The sequence below is a fragment of the Triturus cristatus genome, chromosome 2_1 (genome assembly GCF_964204655.1).
Source record: "Triturus cristatus chromosome 2_1, aTriCri1.1, whole genome shotgun sequence".
Classification (NCBI taxonomy): Eukaryota; Metazoa; Chordata; class Amphibia; order Caudata; family Salamandridae; genus Triturus; species Triturus cristatus.
This window is the reverse complement of record NC_140581.1, coordinates 1,157,937,270-1,157,953,927: the sequence shown is the minus strand read 5'-3', so window position 1 is coordinate 1,157,953,927 and position 16,658 is coordinate 1,157,937,270. Positions and strand designations below refer to the sequence as shown.

At 45.4% G+C, this 16,658-nt stretch overlaps 1 protein-coding gene across 1 annotated transcript in view; it reads left to right on the top strand.

The window, feature by feature from the left end:
* The window catches only part of TSTD2 (thiosulfate sulfurtransferase like domain containing 2), a 175,882-nt gene that overhangs the window by 90,391 nt on the left and 68,833 nt on the right, over positions 1–16,658 (top strand). The window contains exon 4 of the mRNA XM_085636601.1: positions 9,742–9,850. Within this exon, the coding sequence (XP_085492727.1) occupies positions 9,742–9,850 (109 nt within the window). The remainder of the gene's footprint in view (positions 1–9,741; positions 9,851–16,658) is intronic.

Sequence of the window (16,658 nt, the reverse complement as noted above, 5' to 3'; positions counted from 1 at the left end):
AAATATGGTGCCCTGACCTGGCAACTGGCCACACTCTCACGCTGCCACCCCTTCAAGTTTTCCCCCATCATATCACTAGAACCAAAGGCAAGTGTAAAGTGCCACAAAGTGCTATTTTAACAAAGTGACTAGTGCTGAACAGAATATAAATATATCTACTACATAACCTCCAGCATTTCACCAGCTCCAAGACCATAAACTAAGTGCTACAACACACTATTAAGAAAAAAAGTGACTAGTGCTTAGCAGCATATCCAAGTGACTACAGCACGAAAAGTGACTAGTGTATAACACTCTTAACAATACAACATCTCAGTTCGTACTCTCTGATACCGTTTCAGATTTTGGCCTGATTTCACCCCTTCTCTCCTAATGATTACTTTCCTTTACTACCATCTGCAACACCTCTTGGACTTCCTCAAGAGTAACACAGAGATAAAATTGCCCATTGAATAAAACTTTTAGCTTAGATTGTTAGACAATAGGCGCCAGTTCCCTTACATTTCTAAACTGACCAATCAAACCTAGAAAATCCCTATGTTGGAGAGCTGCTAATGCCGACAAGTCTGAAAATACTATTACTTTTGACCCATCGGTTAGCAAAACAGATTTTTTTTCTGCATAGCTTTAGTTGGAATAGCCTCTCTTATGCGATAATCTGCAAAATTTACTATCATTGTCTGTGGATATTTAGCGCTAGCAGAACGCTGTGCAGGGACCCGATGAGCTCACGTTATAGTAATATCTGCAGGGACTTTCTCCAGAATATGTTCCTTTATCAATGTACATATACATCAACGTGTTTGCCTGTCCATTAATACATTCATTTTCCTCAGGGATTCCTATGAAGCACAAATTTGGTCTTCTTGCATAGTTCTCCATTTCATCTACTTTGATTTGTGAGGCCTGTAATTTTTTCTGAAGAGTGTTGATATCATTGTCCCAGCTAACAGAGCGATCTTCCAGATCAGATGCTCTGCTTATTCTCCTTGATTCACTCTGGAATTTGTTGCACCATTACCTCTATCTTAACCGACCTATGATGGACTGAGGCAATTTCCTGCACCTGGGAGGTTTTACATTCTCTGATTTTGGCTAGGATAGTTTCAAAAACTCACTGAAACTAATACATCAAAGGTTGACTTGAATTGACCAAGTCTTTATTTTGCAGCGCCCTTTGGATTACTGACAAGAATGCATGATTTTCAGCCTGATATATTTTGGTGCTAGAAGACTGTTCCTGACCCATCATACCAGGAATAAGATTTTCAGTGGTTTGCAGCAGTGAATCTGAGATTTCTTATACTCTACTGCTAAGCACTGACGCAACATTTCATCATCATTATTACATTTATACAGCCCACAGCTACCTCCAACAGTGGTGCCCTGGCGCTAACAGCGGATACAACAGATAAGAAAAGGGGAGTGGGGGGGGGTCTAAGGTAGGCCGAAAAGCCAGGTTTTCAAAGCCTTCCTAAACATAAGTTCTGACTCAGCCTTCCATAGGTGGTCAGGCATAGAGTTCCAAAGAGAAGCAGCTTTCTCTGAGAAAGCTCGACCCCCAATCCTGGCTTTTGCAAAGCGAGGAATCCGGAGCAATTCCTGGTGATTAGATCTCAAAGCCCTGGTCTGGCGGTATTTCTGGAGTCTCTGTTCAGGTATCCTGGACCAATTTCTCTATAAGCAAAGGACAGCTCCTTGAACTCTATTCTCCTTTTGATAAGTAGCCAATGGAGGCTACGCAGATGAGGGTAGATGTGGTGGCACGTTTCTAATGAGCCTACCCGCAGTGTTTTGAATAGTTTGCAGTTTCCTAATCAAGTAAGCTGGAAGACCCAGGTACAGGCTGTTCGCATAGTCAAGCTGAGACTGAACTAGTGCGCGGACCACAGTTTCCCGGCAATGCATAGTAAGGAGAAGAAGGAATCTCTGCAAGACTTTCAGTTTCCAGAAGCAAGATGAGGAAACTTGGCATATCTGCACCTAGCCGGAGAGGTTGGAATCAAATTTAAACCCGAGATTTATAGCTGAAACAACTGGGGTGGGTGGAGGATTTAGCTCTGCCGGCCACCAGAGTTCAGACCGTGGAGGAGAAGGTTGGTTGAAAAACCATACCTCTGTTTTATCGGTATATAATTTCAAGCAACTGTCTGTCATCCAATTCAATATGTTGATCAAACAGTGCTTAAAATTGTCGAATGATGCCTCTACATGTTCTCTAGAAGAGAACACCAGTTGAGTATCGTCAGCATATGAGACCACTCTCACACCGCATTGTTCGACTAACGATGCAAGGTGGGTAAGATAGACATTAAAAGTGTCGGGCTCAAAGCTGAACCCTGGGGAACTCTGCACAAGAGAGGAGTAGAAGAGGAGACCTAGGGGCGGAGAAATACTTGCTCAGACCGGGCCTTAAGAAATGAGTGGAACCAAGCTAGATTGGTTGCTGTCACTCCCAGATGCTCAAGTCTCTCCAGCAGAATCCGGTGCGATTCCGTGTCAAAAGCTGCAGACAAATCCAGCAGCACAAGCATTGCGCAGCTACACTGGTCTAATGTTTCACGTATAGTTTCTGCCACTTCCAGAAGAGATGTTTCTGTGCTGTAGCCTGATCTAAAGCCAGATTGGGAGTCATGGAGATGGTTGTTAGGCTCCAGGAAGTCAGATAACTGCTTCTGAACTTCCTTCTCAAGGATTTTGGCTGGTGCTGGCAGGAGAGAAATAGGCCTAAAATTCTTACGTTCTGCCGGATCCGCATCCTCTTCCTTGAGGATCGGCAGGACGTATGCCATTTTCCAAATGGAAGGATAACTGCACTTTTTCAGAGAAGAATTCCAGAAAGGGTTTAACCGGGGGTTGAGCCAAGGGGCCAACAGCTTTAAAAATCTAGCTGGGCAAGGGTCAAGGGGCGAGCCAGATTTAATTTTGTTCAGTTCTAACAGGAACTTCTGGGCAGAATGGGTGAAATTTGGACCATACATCGGAGTGATCGGGAGGGGGAAATGTCGTGGAAGGAGACCCCGTCAAGGTGAAAGAGGAGTAAATAGCCTGAACTTTCTCCCGGAAGAAGATAGATACATTTACGCATGGAGTAGCTGAAGGAGCAATGGTACTTTTCATGACTTGCGGCTTAATGAAGCCCTGAACAATCTTAAAGACTACTTTGACAGAGTTATCAGAAGACTTAATTTGATTGGCAACGTAGTCCCTGATGGTATTGCGTTTTAGCTCATGTATTTATTTTTGGGCTGCTTTGTAGGCGCACTTGGCCTCTGAATTGTAGGTTTTCCGCCAAGCACGCTCTAGCTTCTTACATAAGCTTTGCTGCTTTGTAGGCGCACTTGGCCTCTGAATTGTAGGTTTTCCGCCAAGCACGCTCTAGCTTCTTACATAAGCTTTACTCCAAGCTGAATTCTGTAGTGAACCAAGGGGCAGAGGGATTATTCCTGGCCAATTTCATAGTCTTAATTGGCTCAACTTTATCAAGGGCTGAGGTGACCCAGCAGTTGAAAGTAGATGCATCGTTGCTGGGGTCTCCCGTGAGCTGAGGAGGGACACTATGTAGTACTGGACCCATAGACTCAGGAGATACCTTCCTCCAATTTCTCCTTTTCTCATACGTAGGCCTGGCACTATTGTTCCAGAGAGTGCTGGTCAAACTGAAAGGGACTAGCCGGTGATCCAACCAGGTTAGAGGAATACGGACTTCTACTTTCAGTGTGGGATCATTCAAACAAATTGGATCCAGCGTGTGGCCAGCCATGTGGGTGGGCGCATATACCATTTGAGTCAGGTTTAACCTCTTGAGAGTGTCAGCCAGCAGAGAGGCCAAGGAACAGTTGTCATTGTCCATGTGGACATTAAAATCACCGAGGACTATAAAGTTGGCATGCCTCAGTGATAGATCTGCAATAATGTCACATAGCTCCAACAGATGGGCAGACAGCGAATCAGGAGGTCTATAAACCAGTATTCCAGCAATGGAGGACGTAGGAGAAGTTTTGATGCAGAAAGACAGCGCCTCGATTAATCCAGAGCTCTCAATTCTCTTGCACAAGATTTCCCAGCCATCTCTCAGGATAACAGCAAGCCCACCCCCCAATCTGTTGCCAGTGGATATCTTAAAACCCTCCGGTATAGCCAGCAGTATGTCAGGGTTGGTGCTCTCTCTTAACCAGGTTTCGATTAGGAACATAATATCCCAAGAATTCGACTCTAGAGTGAGCCAGATATCGTCCACGTGTTTGGGGAAAGAGCTGCAATTAATTAAACAAGCCCTAATGTTGGATTAAGAGGCTTTAGTAAGAGTTGGTGAGGATGTTGATGTTGTCGTACCAATGCTTTTTCTTCCCTTTATCAACCCTGATGAGAAGGAACATGACTTGCAATGTAGCTTCTGATCGTGTCACTCGGGCCCTACCGAGCAGAGATCAAAGCAGTCAGGTTCAGGGCACACAGCTGTGGTCAGATCGAGTAGCTGCTCCTTAGACCAGGTAATTCTGGCTGAGGGTCTGGAATGGGCAACATGACTGACCGCGATCCGGACATGGATGGGCACAGAAGAGCTTGTCTTTGACGTGCCAGCGGCGCGCCCGCTGCACGCATCCGTGTCGCAGCTCTCATTAAATAAGGAATCTTAAAGGTCAGGCGGTAAATCTAGACCACCAAAATGGTTCCTGTAGGTGTCCCACTCCTCGGGAGAAGGAAAGATGGCCGCTTGTGGGTGCGGGAGAGCTCAATGTCCTGATGATGTTTGATGATGACAAGTGATCTACTGTAGCAGGCGCTGTGCCAGAATCACATGCCAACGATACTCTTGCTTCTTCAAAACCTTCTGTCTATAAAAAATCATGCTCTCCGAGCCGTCTTTTCGATTTTTTTACAAATAGGAGGTAGTCCTTATGCTCTCTACCGACCTCTTTTATCAATTTTTCTTTTTTCTCGCTGATCATAGCTGTATCGAGTTGACAGTCCACCTCCCCAGATTCTCTACTATTCTGTTGCGGGTAATTGGAGCTACCATTCATGCTATCCATAACCAAGACAGAAGCAGCAGAAGCAATAGTACCTGGCAGAGGTGCGGTCATCATAGGGGCAGCTGATAGGGAGAGGTGCGGTCATCATAGGGGAGGCTGATGTAGCTGGAAAACACTGGAGATACCAACTCAATTGTATTACTACTGATGTGGTGCCTCTATTTGTAAGATTTCTTTCCTTTCTTGCAGCAAGTATGCATGTTTGCGCTGCCTTCCTTTTTGCCTTTTGATTTGCCGATGTGGTATTTATAGCTGGTGCACCCGCTTCCCTCAAGACCATTTGCTGCATACTCTTTTGTACTAAAAATTGTAAGAGGTTTTGTTTTTCAGCCGCAACTGTGCGCTCCTAGTAGTTAAGTAGTTAATGCACTTGACAAAGTAATAATCTTGTCAGAAAACACGAGAAAAGGAGAGGGTGGGCAGAGAACCTAAATGGGAACCCTCTACTGGGAAGGGCTAGCATGCTGCGACGGCTCCTCAACACAGAAGACCCTCCTTACTTCAGAGAGGCACCTGTTGGCTCCCCACCTCGTCCCTCCCTCTGATGTGAATCTTCATTGTCCGAATACTCTAGTGCGCGCATGGTCGCTTTATCAACACACTCCGTCCTGGGCTGCACTGTCACTCACCACGCCATAAAACGAGAATACAGTTGCTGCAGAGCTACAGAAAAGCTGCAGAAAGACTGCTGTAACAGCTACGATACTCTGTCGCATCTTGTGCCTCCCGCATCTGCTCCGGTGTTTCTAACCCGGAAGTCTTTTTTGGACGTGACCTCTGGTGAGGGATTGGCGCCCAAGAGTGCTCAGCAGTGAGCCATGTGGGCCGCTCCTTCACTGCCAACCCTCGTTTGCGCATTTTATGAGCCTACAGAATTTTCCTCTCTTTCAGGACTTGTTTCCTTTCCTCCAGGGCCCTGTCAGTCTCAACCTTTCTTTTCTCTGCAGCCCTCTGGACAGCTGACTCTTCCATTTTCAGTTTGGCCATCTGCAGCCCAAGCTCCTTTTCAGCTTGCTGTCCATCAGTTCCTCAGGGGACGGCTTTTGGGAAGACACACTACTCCCTGTTCTGACAAGGTACTCTGTCCCTGTGAGCAGGTTGTCCTCCTTTTCTTCAGGGTGCTGCAGCACAGGACCTTTGGCCTCGCCCTATTCCCCCTGCTCCTCTTCCAAGTCACTTCTGCCTCAAGGTCAACCTTTTCCCTTTCCTCTGAGGTAGCCTGCATACTCCTGATTTCATCAAAGGCTCTTAGGGCTACCTGGAGGTCCACCTTGGTGTCTTTTCTCCCCACATTCAGCCCGCTCTCCTTACAAAGCCTCTGCAGCTCTGCCGTGCTGAGGTTATCAGTGTTGATCTGCTCCATCTCCATTGTTACACAAAGGATGCGAGGCAAGACCTAAATTTGGAAAAAGGCCAAAAATGACCAAATCATAAACTAGGAAGAACTTTTAAAAAGAGGTTGAATCTGGTGTCAGATTATTTATGTGGTATTTGGATGTTAGATAAAATCACTGAGGGACACTGTAAAAACACAAGTAGTGGATCCCACCACTGAGCACCAGTGTGGGAAATTGGTCTTTTGGTAAAGAGAGGTGAAGACCCTTCTCAAGCATCAGCCACAATCCCTGTCAGGGTGAACCACAAAAGTCACTAAATTAACCTGTGCTCAACCCTCTGGTAGCTTGGCACAACAATAGTCAGGCTTAACAAGTATTTATGCAACACAAAAACAGTAATAGAGTGAAAACACAACGCAAGAAAAAACTAACATCAATTTTGGAAAATAGAGTACATTTTAATAAATAATACGAAACCAGAATTATGCAGATCCAATGAGTAGAACCAGAGGTATGCAATTTTGAATTTTAGTAAGTATAGCTCCTACCCACTGTCATCTGGTCGTGATAGACCTGGGAACAGACACAAGTTCAGGCCAACCGTGACGGAGCGATGGCCAGATATAGGGATCCGGTTAGTCCTGCTGAATAAGTTACCTTCTCAAAGTCTGGCGTTAAGAATCCAGTTTGCGATGGATCGCGCCATGAAGAGCAGGGAGAGCATTGTGGATAGTCATCTCTGTACCGCTCAGAGGAGGCCTGGCATCACAGACAGTCTTCGCTGTAGTGCTAAGATCTGGTCGTAGATGGTCGTTGCTGGAGCTTCACGTCTGCGGTCATCACAAGCTGTTGCTGGTGACCTTAGAGTCTGGTCCACCGGAGCTTCATGTTGGCGAACGCCACAAGCAGCAGAATCTCTGCGTGAACCAACCCATTTGCTGTCGCGAAGAGCCCAAAATGTCAGGATTTCTCCTTTTTTTCAGAGGAGTGAACTTGTGATAACAACTAAGGGTCAAGGACCTGGAGAGGCACTGATTAAGGATCAGGGACTCATTCTAACAGAGGCCAGCAGGGTGTCACAACAGGTGACGTTGCAGCAGGTCAGCTGGGCAGGTCAGCTGGGCAGGTGCAAGGAGGCTCCTGGAGCTTGTTGTGTCCCTGTAGCACACAACAGGGGGCCAGCTAACTAGCCCTTGGGGTCATTCAGGTGGTTGAGGGTTCAAGGAGTAGATCCAGTCTTCCTTCCACAGGCAGCAGAGCAACAGAACAGTCATTTTTCCAAAGGTCCAGAAGTGATATTATGACTGGTTCAAGAAGGTCACTATTTATATCTGGTGCCAGCTTTTAAAGTGGGGGTATTCCCTGTTTTACCCCATATCTAGGTCAGGAAAGTTCTGCCCTTCTCCTGTCAAGGCTCCCAGTAGGCTAGGTTGACAAAAGATTGATGTGATGTTCCTTGGTGTGTGTGCTGAAGGCAGCCCTTTGAAATGTAAGTGAGGCAGGGAACAACACCCCAACCACATACACAAAAACAAAGAGAGGCACACAAAAAGTTGCATATAATATGCAATCAACTACCAATCTTTCAGAGTCTTCAGTGTGGAGGATTCTTCTTTATTGATTCCACAAGATGAGGGATACACACAGCCTCAGCCAACGCGTTTCACCCCAGCCGGCTTCCTCAGGGCTAAATTAAGAACAGATCGCTCAAAAACCATGGACTGGTATCCGGTCTTCAATCTTCCGCTTGAAACTTAAAATGTCTTTGTCATCTTTAGACACTAGTCCAAGTCTTGGGCAAATTAATGCTTCAATGAACAGGAATAACTGTTTTTAGAAGATCTCTGGACACTCCTCAGAATACACCGAGCTCTGGCTGTCATCGCCTAACAAAACATACACAGTCCGATTGGCGTGTAGTCTGAACAACACCCCAACCATCCTGACAAGGAATACACAGTGGCCAACCGCTACGCTAATCACATTCATGTGACCCAGCATACTGGCCGAAGGCACACATGGCTAGGACAAGAATACTTTCTACAAGTGGCATTTACACAATTGTGGCTTAAAATCCGACTTGCGCATGAATAGGGTTTTAAATTACAATTAAATTGAGTGTAAACATTGTTTTCCAATCTGCTCCCAAAAGTAAGTTATCAATTATTTAATGTAATAAGTTAATCCAATGTTATGTAAGCCTTGCAGTTATGAAAAACGACTTTAGGAGTTTTCCAGTACTAGCACATGTAAAATATAAACCCACATATCCTACATTTTAAATACAATGAGCCCTCCCCTATGATACTTTAGGGTCTACATACCTGCCAACTCACGGTGCCACTGTGTGACACACAACATTGGCTCCCATCACACGGTCTCCCGGTGAGGAGCCGATATCACACGTTGACAGAGAAAATGAGCTGAAAACCACTGTAAATAGTGGTTTTCCAGCTCGCTTTCCGAGGCTTTGAACTGCTGACATCAATTAAGGGGTGTGCAAACACCCCAGGACATCGGCACCAGCCCCAGCAATCTCTGTTTTGGGGGGTGGAGGGGCTTGGGGGCGGGGTTCAAAAGTGCCTCCTAGGTACCTCTGGGCACAAGTCCCTGCCCCCTTCAAGGCCCCGCCCCTTCCTCACAAAGTGAGATTGTTCTTCAAGTTGGCAGGTATGGTTCTACATTAGGGATGACCTATATGTAATACAAAGGAAGGTTTAGGTCTGGCAGAAGATTTGTTTTGCAAGGTCGAAATGGCAGTTAACACTGCACTACAAGCTGCAGTGGCTGGCCTGATACATGTTTTAGAAGTCTGCTTTGGTGGGTGCCGCAGTAAGCCCCCAGGCCCACTAGTAGTATTTAGTTTACAGGCCCTGAGTACATTGCGTACCATTTACTAGGGACTTACAGGGAAATTAGACATTCCAAATAAGTGTGGGCCAATTGTATCCTGTTTAAGTGAGAGAACACATGCACTTTAGCACTAGTTAGCAGTGGTAAAATGCACAGACCTAAATCCAACAAAAATGAATTCAGCAAAACAGGAAGAGTGAAGGGAAACAAAATTAGAAGGGTGAAGGACAACAGTGTCAAGTCTAACATCCATGAAGTATTTTGGATAGTTTTATTGAATAATGTTTAAGGGTAGCATCTTTCTGAAGTGCCCAGATGGGACTGGGCTCCCTTGATGAAAAATGGGGCTGTTATTAAGACACTTTTGAGGACGGTTATTTTTGTCCAGTGTTTTGATATAAAAATATGTTTACAAACCATTTGAAGAAAGTATGCATAGGGCGAAAGTTGTTCTGAACTTTGATGAAGCTTTATGTTTTGCCTTCTGCTTTTTTCTCATTGTTATGTTGTGCTAGTGGGCCAGGTGAGGTGTTGCTATACTACTGCTATTGTGAGGTGAAGGACCCATCGCTGATATGTGTCTGGCAAAGGGCTCTCGGCCAACATCTGCATCTCACAGGCAAGGTGAGTTGTCATTTCCTCTTGTTATCTTTTCAACTTCAAGATATTACCACACTATTAAAGTATAATTTCGTCTGGTACTGCTCAGTCGGTTCAATTGCTTGGCAGCCTGTTTAACTGAGCTTTTTTGTGTAGATTGACTTAGGTCTCAATTCATAGTTTAGAGGTAATCCAGTTGAATCTCGATTATAACTCTGGGAAAACCGCACTTCGGCATTTCAACTTCTGGACATTTCACACAACAATCTAGGTGAGAAAAAGCCAAAAAAGATTCAGTTGCTGCGGGGAATTGGGTGCGCAAGTTCCCATTTCTAAGTCAATCCTCATTCTCTCACTTGGAATACTATAGAGTTCCTACTTTTTGACCTTGCTGATACCCGAGGTATGTGTAATTTGGGGGGTGAAACTACTGCTTTATTATTTGCTCCCTTCTTGGAATGTGGTCTCTTAGGTGTATTGTTTGCAGCAAGGTCAGTAATTTGTCGGTTTTGTATGTTTCACTGTAACTGTAAATTTTATGTAGCATTTGTGCTAAGTAGCAGGGCTTCCAAAAAGGCAGTCAAATAATACAGAGAATAGGAAAGTGTTAGACCTGCCAGTCCTTTGGCTGTTCCCTCCTCATTTTTTTTTTCCCTTTACCCTCACATTTTTCTGTCCACTAACTTCTTTTTGGTGTTGACGTAGAGGCTCTGGGCGCCCCATTCTCACTAACTGAGGGAGAGGCGCAAGGTGCTTCACTAAAAGGGAGGAAGGGAGAGAGTGTTTTCACAAAATGGTGGACTAAACTGTCACCTCAGAACCTGGACCATAGACTGTCATGAGGGGTTCCGGAACCTTCTGGACCACTCTGGCCAGTCAGGGCCCAGGTTATAAATAGAGGTGAGGTGGGTCGGCCATTTTAGGATATAGGTGTGCTGTGAGTTAGTCAGGAGTAAGGCATCTGAGTGGGGAGGTGGACGCACTAGAGAGGGAAATTGAAAGTTCTTAGGTTCTGCTTTACTTCCCTCCTCAGCTGATACCACCCTCGACCTCTTGACCTGACCCTGTCCACGGCCACAGACTCTGGGTTCACCTTTACCCCAGGCGCTCCTATCTAGTCAGGGTCGGGAGGCACCGTCCTTGGCTACGTCTTCTACGTCCCTGCAGTAGCCTGGGACTCTGGAGCCCAGAACTATTGACCGTCCCTTATTCATGACGGAGAGGAAGGTGACCTTGTTGTCGACCCTGGGAATTGGCTAACTGATTTGACTGCCTGGGTGTGCAGATCGCCTGCTTAATTTTAGCCACCCCCCATCTGGCAACCTTATCTGGGAACACTCACCGCCACAGCCTAGGGGTTAGAGGAGCATCCCTGATGTCACCTGGGGGAACTGTGAAGAGATCCGGGGCTCCAGTGGGCCGGTCGGTAAAGGTTCTTGATTTCGCCTCTCCCCGAGGTGATATTCCCCCGAGCACGTCAAGCCCTTGTCCCGTTTAGAGGGGATCTCGGCTCCTGTCTCCGTTGAGCTCCCCGTGAGGAGGACGCAAGGCGAAGATTATGCTGGACATTTTGCGGTTATCCAAGAGTGGGGGGAACCTATGCCAGTGGGTGTCCTGTTGGACCAGAATGCCGATCGTGTGGGGAAGCCACGCGTTATATTGACAAGACTAGCCAGAGTTGTAAGCCTACCTAAGACTGTACCCTATACATCGAAGTATAGCGCTTAGTGTACCCATCTAATTTCAAGCGCATTGGCAATGTTGAGTATAGCGCTCTATGTAACACCTTGTTTTCAATCACAGTGTATACTCTGGAAGAATATTGTTAGTGTAAAAGCCTGATTTCAAAGACATCGTAGGATTGAAGTATAGCGCTCTATGTAACACCTTGTTTTCAATCACAATGTATACTCTGGAAGAATACTGCTTAGTGTAAAAGCCTGATCTCAAAGACATCGTAGGATCTAAAAATAGCGCTTAATGTAATCGCCTGTCTTGCAGAGTATCGTGTAGACTAGATAACCATTTGATTGGTAGTGCTATGTACATGTTATGCAAAGCGCTACGAGTGGTGCTTTAATTCAAGGCGCCCAAGCGTTAAGGCGCCGGATTGAATTACCCTGTGATGCTAAATTATCTGCAAGTCTGGAGTAAAATAGCATTGCTAATTTGGAAAGAATGAAATGTTTTGAATCTGAAATGTAATGGATAAAAATTGATTGATTCACTTGATAAGGGAAGATAACATTTTTCTACCTTTTCTCAATGATCGGTGTAGTGTCATTTTTCTCTTTTAAGTGGCTTAGCGCTGGAGTGTGAAGTGAATGCGATGCAAGCACAACATGAAATTCTGGAGTAAAAGCCTTTTCTACCTAGGTCAAGCTACCCAAGGACACTAGGTCCAACAGAAAGTGCGCTGTTGTATTCTGATGCTGTCTTCATTAGCTGGCACCATTGTCATAGGATGAGATCAATAGAGTTTGCAGCTTACAAAGGAATCATGAAAAATGTTTTTACAAAAGTGAACGGGATGATCTCCATGCCACCCTTTTGTATTTGTATACAAAACAGTCATGGATGAAATAATTGAATTAATATCAGCCACTGGTGATCACTCGGGTCGCACCCTAATCCATCATTATCTTGCACACCATGCCACCTCAGTTTAGACCCAGCTATATGCAAATCAGTCTTGACCCTGCGCCAATAGGAATGGTGCAGCCTTAATTGTCAAGCCAGGTCCTCCCTAAACTGGAACGCAAGCAACTCAGGACCATCAATTGTTCTTTTTTGCATTTGTCACCCCGAGTGGGACTGGTATGCCCAGACGTGGGTCCCATGCTCTCTAAGCCAGTGGCTCCTGGCAGATGAGGGGTGATACCCAAAACCGGATGCTTGTTTCCGGTCCAGGAAGGACTTTGCCTGGCAGTTCGGATTGGACTGTTCCCATGGGGAGCAGGGTCAAAACTGATTTGCATATGACTGTATCCAAACTGAAATAAAAGGTGGTTTTAGGCCTAGATCTCTTACTATTTGGTGAGTATATGCCATTGTTCAGCACTCCGTACATTAATTGGAAATTCATAGGAGTAAGCTCTTGGAGAGGAATAAAATAACCTTGTTGATGGCTATGACTTCCCAGAAGTGGAGTGAACTAGGTTAGGTTCATGCCCCAAATTCCTGCTACCTCTTTCAGATGGTTAGCTAGCTCTATTCCTGCCAACACAATCTTACAATGCACTACATGGCAGGTGTTTAACATTTTCTTGCAGCTGTCCCAGGGACAGTGTGTATGTGGCTGGTGTGTGTTGCATGTTGCTTATCTGGAATCTGCAGAGAGCATCATAAGCAATCTATTATAGCACAGAGGGACATTAAGCAAGGAGGGCGTAACGTGAACTAATAAAAGATGCAAAGGAAAGCACTGGCACAGATGAAGATTGATAAAGACCACTTAAGCTTCCAGAGAGCAGTGGTTAGAAGGTAGTCACAAAAATAAAATGAGACCAGAATACCTATCACCTACAACACATTTTGTTCATGTTTTGATGATAGTAGAGGTCTAGTTGGTAACTAACCATTAGGAAAATCATATGCTTCAAAGAGCTGGAGGTATCTCCACTTTTGTACTGACTGTGTCCTGAATTAGGAGTCACAGAAACCGGGCTTAATGGCACGCTGCATTGTGGTTCCGTTCATTACCATCCAGCTGCTCAGGTTTCACAGTAAGGCTGGGCACATTGTTTGATTTGATTAGGAAGTATTTATTAGTCACTAAACCGTGGGAATGGATAGAAATGGGGTTCTTCAGGGCAATTTTAAAGATTCAGGCTAAACGCAAGTGGCAGTCTCTTTTGGGGTAATCTTTCCAAAACTAACTAATTATCATTGCAAACAAAGGGTGAAAGAGAAAGTGTGAGTTTAGGGAGACTGACGTGAAGCTAAAAACAAGGACTTAGGATGAAGGGTTCGGTATGTTAAAACGTTATTAGTTATTTTGCTGAAGATATTATCTAAATTGGCCAGATTCTGTTGTGAACAGCTGAATATTGGAGGGCTGTTTAAAGGGGGAGGCTGGGGAGCGGAAGGTGGGGACAGAGACAGTAGTCATTGTGAGAGAGATACCGGAGCTAGTAAAGTCGAGGCGCTGAAGGAGTTAATTCCCTTCGGTCCTTCTCCTCTGCAGGATGAGGAACTGCCCCTTCAAGGTCGTAACCAATGGGAGACCGCAACGCCGAGACCAGGGGCAGAGCCTCCAACAGAAAAAGTAAACCCGGAAGACGCCGGGGTGTGCGTGTTCGAGAGACTGGAGGTGGAAGGAATAGATCGAAGCACCCTGGAAGAACGAGGACGAGAAGCAGACGAAGGACTGGAGGAACGAGGACGAGAAGCAGACGAAGGACGGGAGAAACGAGGACGAGAAGCAGACGAAGGAATCGAGGGTCGAGGACAAGAAGCAGATGAGTCGTGCCCTCACGGAATAGAGACAGAAGCCACCGAGGGGGAGTTGTGGACGGAAGACTAGTGGACACCCCCGGAAGACGCAACAATGCCGCCGTAGCTCTGGAGAGTTGCGGCCCCCGCGGTACGTGGGTCGGGGCCGGGGCCACAAACCTAGAGAGAGGGGGGGGCGGGAAGCTATCGCAGAAGGGGAGGGAACGGAGGGAAACTCACGAGTGTGTTCTTTATCTCCCCTCACTACCCTCACATTCCCTTACTATTTTTCTGTTGTTTGGTCACTTACGTCGTATACCCTCACTTACCTGAACCAGCATTGAAAGCGAGGGGAACCCTCTTGTGGGGCTTAGTTCACATATTAAAACCAACACTCCTCTCGTGTCCCACAACGCTATCTGGACACCAGCGGGGAACCACCCTTCACCCACGTCGGGGGGGGGGGGCAATAAAACAGTGACGGTACCTTTCTAGAAGGTGATACAAAAGTACCGCGTACAGGACAAATGCAGTGACCGCCTTTTGTTCTCTTTTCTTTTGTGGGTTCCTGTCGCCGGGGTTGTACCATCACGTCTGAAGAAGACCACGAGCCAAGTTGCCGGCAAACGCCCTGGACACCAACCCAAAACTCTATTTATCATCGTCACCTACCTTCGAATGTACTGTCCCACTGTTTCCTATTGACTTGGCGAACTAAATGACGCCATCATTCAACCCTCTTTAAGGCCTCCTCGCTTTATTTTCCGTCCATCCCTCTCACAGTCATCCATTGCTTGCCATCATGTAGGTTATGCATCCGGTATAGGCGTTGCAAATGTAGCACCTTAGAAGAAAGCTATAGGGCAGAAGAATCATGCAATATATGTTTTGCAAGAGGCACGGATGAAGATCTGGGAGAATTGGAATGGCTAATCTTCAAGAGGTGTTCGCATATTGAGGCCATATCAGAACTCCTTAATAGCCTCTGACCATGAAAGGCAATGATTTTCATAAGAAAAGGTCAGTCCTTCGAAATAATGGGGCGTTTTCTTTTGAAATCTAGTTCCATAACCAAAATCCAGAATTAAGCAGTAACCTTAAACTGAACAAAATGTTTAAAAAATAGGGCGTACATATGGATATAGGCTATGGGTGAGAACAGAATGAATGCTTAAATATTATGTTGCAATTTCCTAATTAATACACATTATTGTGCTTCATCAGAGGCAGAAGACACATAGACTAGAATGGTTGGGTGTTAGAATGGGCAAAAAATAATGAATCAGAAATCAGTAATTGAAGCAGTCAATTAGAATTAAATATACGTGTGCCCTACTAAGCAAATGGAAGTTGAGTAAGGAACTACAAAACAGTGCATATAGTGTTTGGAGGGAAGCCCTTCCTAGACAGTCCCCTTTGCCTTATAACTGCGATCTGGCCTTTTTCAGTGGCTTGAAGTTGTACTTATGAACCTGCTTGTCTCGGTAAAGAGGACCCACACCCTATGGTTTCTCTTCTTCTCCTTTGATTTAGACCATCTGTTTCTTGAGCAATCTCCATTATAGAAAATATCTTTCGTGAAAAAATCCAAATTCCCTCTCCCATTAAAAAAAAAAAAAAGTTCTTTAAGACTAATATCTTAAGACTTGAAAAAAGAAAAATCTCACCTTCTTTTTGTAAATTTCATCTTCTTTCACCTTCCCAACAAACTGTCTCCCTATTCGCCACTCAACTTACGCAGTCTACACTGGCTGCCCATTTCTAGTCTCATTAAATTCAAGGCACTAAACTTCGCTTATAGAGCCTTCGAGCAAAGAGGCCCTCTATATTTAAAAAGAAGATTGTCTTCCTACCTTCAGGATAGATCATTGCACTCCGACGCGCCTAAACTTCTGTGTGTGTGCCCAGGGTTAACAAAGCAAGAAGAAGAGGTCGCTCCTTTTTCTATTTGACCCCCAAACACTGAAATTTCTTGCCTGAGGCCCTAAGTTTCGCACCTTCTCAACCAGTTTTTTGTAAACTACTGAAGACTTTTCTTTTTGAGGCGCAGACTTTCAGTTCTGGGGTTTGACTAGTCTTTCTCTGTTCCGCAATCAGGCCACTAGTGCTGGGATGCTTCTTCGGAAGCAGTCACACACTTTACAAATTCTATTGTATTGTATTGTAACAACTGCCACCACTCATTGAACTATTTCAGATATTGGTGTTATTCAGCAAAAATAGACACATTATGTAGCACCCACACCAACGGTGAGGTGGACACCAACATGGAGAGCAAGAGCTAGGCCTCTTTCGTCCCCTCCCACTTCTGCAATGGACCTAGACAGGCTAGAAGATGCATGCAGGAGTGCCACAACATGTACCTGACTTGCAATTCCTCCATGACTGCTGCCTATTG